Source organism: Zingiber officinale, chromosome 4B (assembly GCF_018446385.1).
Source record: "Zingiber officinale cultivar Zhangliang chromosome 4B, Zo_v1.1, whole genome shotgun sequence".
Taxonomy (NCBI): domain Eukaryota; kingdom Viridiplantae; phylum Streptophyta; class Magnoliopsida; order Zingiberales; family Zingiberaceae; genus Zingiber; species Zingiber officinale.
The window spans coordinates 113,855,234-113,859,079 of NC_055993.1; the positions used below are offsets into that span (position 1 = coordinate 113,855,234).

The 3,846-nt window shown below is 39.7% G+C and overlaps 1 protein-coding gene across 1 annotated transcript; it reads right to left on the reverse strand.

The window, feature by feature from the left end:
• Positions 1-2,264: 2,264 nt before the first annotated feature.
• On the reverse strand, positions 2,265-2,786 carry LOC121978557 (putative invertase inhibitor). Its single transcript, XM_042530887.1, has one exon. It carries the CDS (start codon positions 2,784-2,786, stop codon positions 2,265-2,267), a length of 522 nt encoding a protein of 173 aa, XP_042386821.1.
• Between the last annotated feature and the right edge of the window lie 1,060 nt (positions 2,787-3,846).

The window sequence follows — 3,846 nt, forward strand, 5'->3', positions numbered from 1 at the left end:
AGTTGGTAAGTGTGTGCGATGATAACTATAGTGGTGGGGGGTCGAAACTCGACAAGAGATTTCACCTATGCACTTGCCAATTTAGATTCTTGTTGAACTCCCTCTTAATGATGTGGGGGCGGGGGCTGCTAATATGACGGTACCACTCAGTCCAAAAAGATACATTTGATAAACTTGGAAGATAATTTATCTCAACAGTTTCGCAAATTCACTAGATGTGAACTAACTTCTTTGCTACACTAGTCTACAAGAAAGAATGGCAACCTTAAAAATCAGCTTGTAGCTATGAGTATAGTTCTCCCTAAGTATAGAGGTGAGAAGTGATACAAGTAATCACAAGGGGGAAAGAGAGGTGAAGAAAATTTCAACATGTTGGTGTAATCATGCCCCTAAGCGTATATAACATGTAATTTTGATGTTTAAGTTAAGTTTAAGTTATGAGATTCTTGTTATTCCACACGTGTGTCAAGTATGCAGGTGGTATTATAAGCACAATTGATGAAAATCTAAGTAGCTCGATCAGGATCGACCACTTTTTAGGATGAAGTCCTAACAAGTCAAGGAAGTTAGATGCTAAAAAAGAAGAGGACTCTCTAAGCATGCTAAAAAGAAATGATCACTCATGGGCTGCATCTGTTGCTAGTGCTTGAATTCTATATTCAACGATTGGTCAATACTCTTTTGATCTTAGAAAATTTTCCATCAGCATACTTCAATGGTCATGGTGACCATCAAAACGTGAAATCGCAGGTTGCACAAAATTATTATCATACACCATTGAGTCTTATTGCTACAAGATGAAAGCTGCTGCTTCTTTGTGGCTCTGATACCACTGATACAATGGCGAGGAAGAAGAAAAAGAGATGTATTGGCACGGAAAAGCAAAAGCGATGTATTGGAATGGAAATACACTGCTTGTTGATGAAGAAATTGAGCCTATAAATAGAGCACAGATCTCCTGGATCACTTTTTTGTGATCGAGGGGATGTGCCACTCGTATTTGCGGCTGGATCGCGATCGCGATTCAGCTGCAAATGATTGTGATCCCTTCCTGGGTTCACCATCCTCATCAGATTATAGTTTTTGTTTACAGCGGGTGGTCGGAGGTCGCCCGAAGGCCTCCAGTGGTGGCTAGGTGACCAGGTTATTAGGTGCCGAGCGAGGGTGTCCTCCAGGCGGCCTCCGACTGCCCGCTCCGAATAAAAATTATAACCTGGTGGGAATGGTGAATCCAGGAAGGGATCACAACCATTTACGGCCAGATCGCGATCATGATCCAACCTCAAATGCGAGTGACACATCCCCTGGACCACCCTCCTATAAATAGGCTTTACATGGGGACTTTTCAAACTCTATCTCCTATAAAGTAGGATCAATAGATAAGAATCAAAAGACTCGGACAAATTAAAATGGCTAACACCTAAAGACTTGGACAATGGATAAAACTTTCAATAAAAAAATATTTTAAATCTTAACAGTCCATCACTCAAATTAAGTGATTATAATCGTTGAGACTAAATTAATGGAGAGATTATTGAGATGAGCCTGCAATAGACATTTTTTTAAAATCATCTCCTACAGTAGGTATTTTTTTTAAATTTTTGATGGGTTCACTGGTTGAGCCGCCTAACCCGCAACCCGTCTTGGATTGAGTCGGATTGGGAATTTTTCAATCCGCCAAGATGACGGATCAAACCACCTCGCCAAATAATTGACTCGCCACGGACCGACCTGCGCTACTATGAGTTAACCCATCTGACGACTCTATTAATCAATACCTACATATTTCCTTTCATACAAGCTCCAACTTACAATATACCTTATATTTCATAATTCATTTAACTCGAGGTTATAACAAAGTTATAATAAATAAAAACTTATTTTATATATATATATACACACACGAGCATGCTAATTTAAAAATATTTATATTTAACATTGTTGAGGAACAAATAGATATGTTTTTTTATTTAAGATGCATAAATTTTAAATTTTTTAATCAATATAAAGTAAATTTATCGATCAAATTAGAATAAACTCAAGACCTAAAATTAATTTTTGTCAGATTAATTAGATGGACCAAAAATTATATAAACAAAAATAACTATGAATGAATTTCTAAATCCATTTGTCTATTTGGTAAACAAAAGAAAAGGAAAGGAAAACAATTTCATGCTAACATTTCATCTTTGATTACGGAGTACATTGAAGAAAGTTTTCCATCGAAATCTTTCCATAATTCCGTCTCCCAAGTAAACATAACATTAGTAAAAAAACAAATGAGCAAGTTCCAAGGTGAGGCTGCAGAGCTGCTCTTGATCCTTGTCATCGGCCTTCAGCGGCGACGGCATCGACAACGTAAAACTTAATTCTGCGAACGTATCCTCACAGGTGCTCGGCGCATCAAAGCAGGCGCTGAGGGCGCTCATGGCGTCGCCCTTGCGGCTCTCTTTGATGGCGCTCCACGCGTTGTTGAGGTCAAGGATCAGGCCTTCGTACAGCTTGCTGCAGATCGATAGGCACATCCTCTCTTCCTTGCCCTGCGAGCTCTTCAGCAGCGTCTGGATCTTAGCGAAGACCTCCACCGCCTTGTCGGAGGACAGGTTGGTGGCGATGACGGCCTGGCCACGAAGGTCGGCGGTGGCGCTGGCGGGATCCGATTGCAACGTCTTCACGCAGAAGTCATAATCGGAGACGGCCTTACAGGTGGACTCCACCGTAGCGTGCGCCGCCGGCGAGAGGATGAGAAGGACGGCAGCGAGCACGAGCAGATCAGTAGGCCTCATCGTCGTCTTTGATTAATCACTAATTAATCGATTTGTTTTTTTTATGTCTCAAATTAGGAGCAGATCGTGCAAATTTATAGGGGTTATCTGTATAATTTTGGAAAGAAATTAATTTTATACGAAGGATAAATAATTTTCACGATTTCACAAACTTTAATAATATTTAATTACGATTTAATGGAAGAAAATATGTAGGATATTTAATACAATGCATAATGATAGAGCCTAGTCATTGGATTTAGGAATGATCTGCATAATTTTGGGAAGAAATTAATTTTATATGAAGGATAAATAATTTCCACGATTTTACAATCTTTAATAATATTTAATTACGATTTAATGGAAGGATATATGTAGGGTATTTAATACGGTGTATAATGATAAAGCCTAATCGTTGGATTTAGGGATGATCTACATAATTTTGGGAATAAATTAATTTTATACGAAGGATAAATAATTTCCACGATTTCACAATCTTTAATAATATTTAATTATGATTTAATGGAAGAAAATATGTAGGGTATTTAATACGGTGCATAATGATAGAGCCTAGTCGTTGGGAGTCAAGGATACGTGACAGTCAGAGAATTAAGGGGACGTGACAATCAACAGTCAAGGAGACGTGATAGTCAACAGTCAGGTGGACGTGACAGTCAGCAGATAGGGAAAGAAGGGATAAGACCGCCTGATGTCGTCAAACTTATAATGTCAGGTCGGGTGCTTACAGATCAAGATCCAGATATGAATCATGGTTCACAATCTGGGTGATGCTTGACCTGGATTTGATTGGTCGAGTTTTTCACGACTCGGTTATATCCAGGTCTGGTTCTCTCAGTAGGCCAACTCTCGATCATCCCGAGCTGCCCTAATCATACCCAAGTGGGACGAAGGTGCTACACGATAATAAGGTCAGAGAATTGTTACCGTCTGTTAGAGAATAACTGATGTATGTCAGGGAATATTCCAAGGGTCAGCGGTTATTTGCGAATGGAACCATCTTCCGATCCATGGGAGGGTGCCATGTGTCCTCCATCACCCGACAGGTCCTGACACACGACAT

What these genes read in the sequence shown, in the direction of transcription:
- LOC121978557 (XM_042530887.1), bottom strand. Translation starts at nt 2,786, where the DNA reads ATGAGGCCTACTGATCTGCTCGTGCTCGCTGCCGTCCTTCTCATCCTC.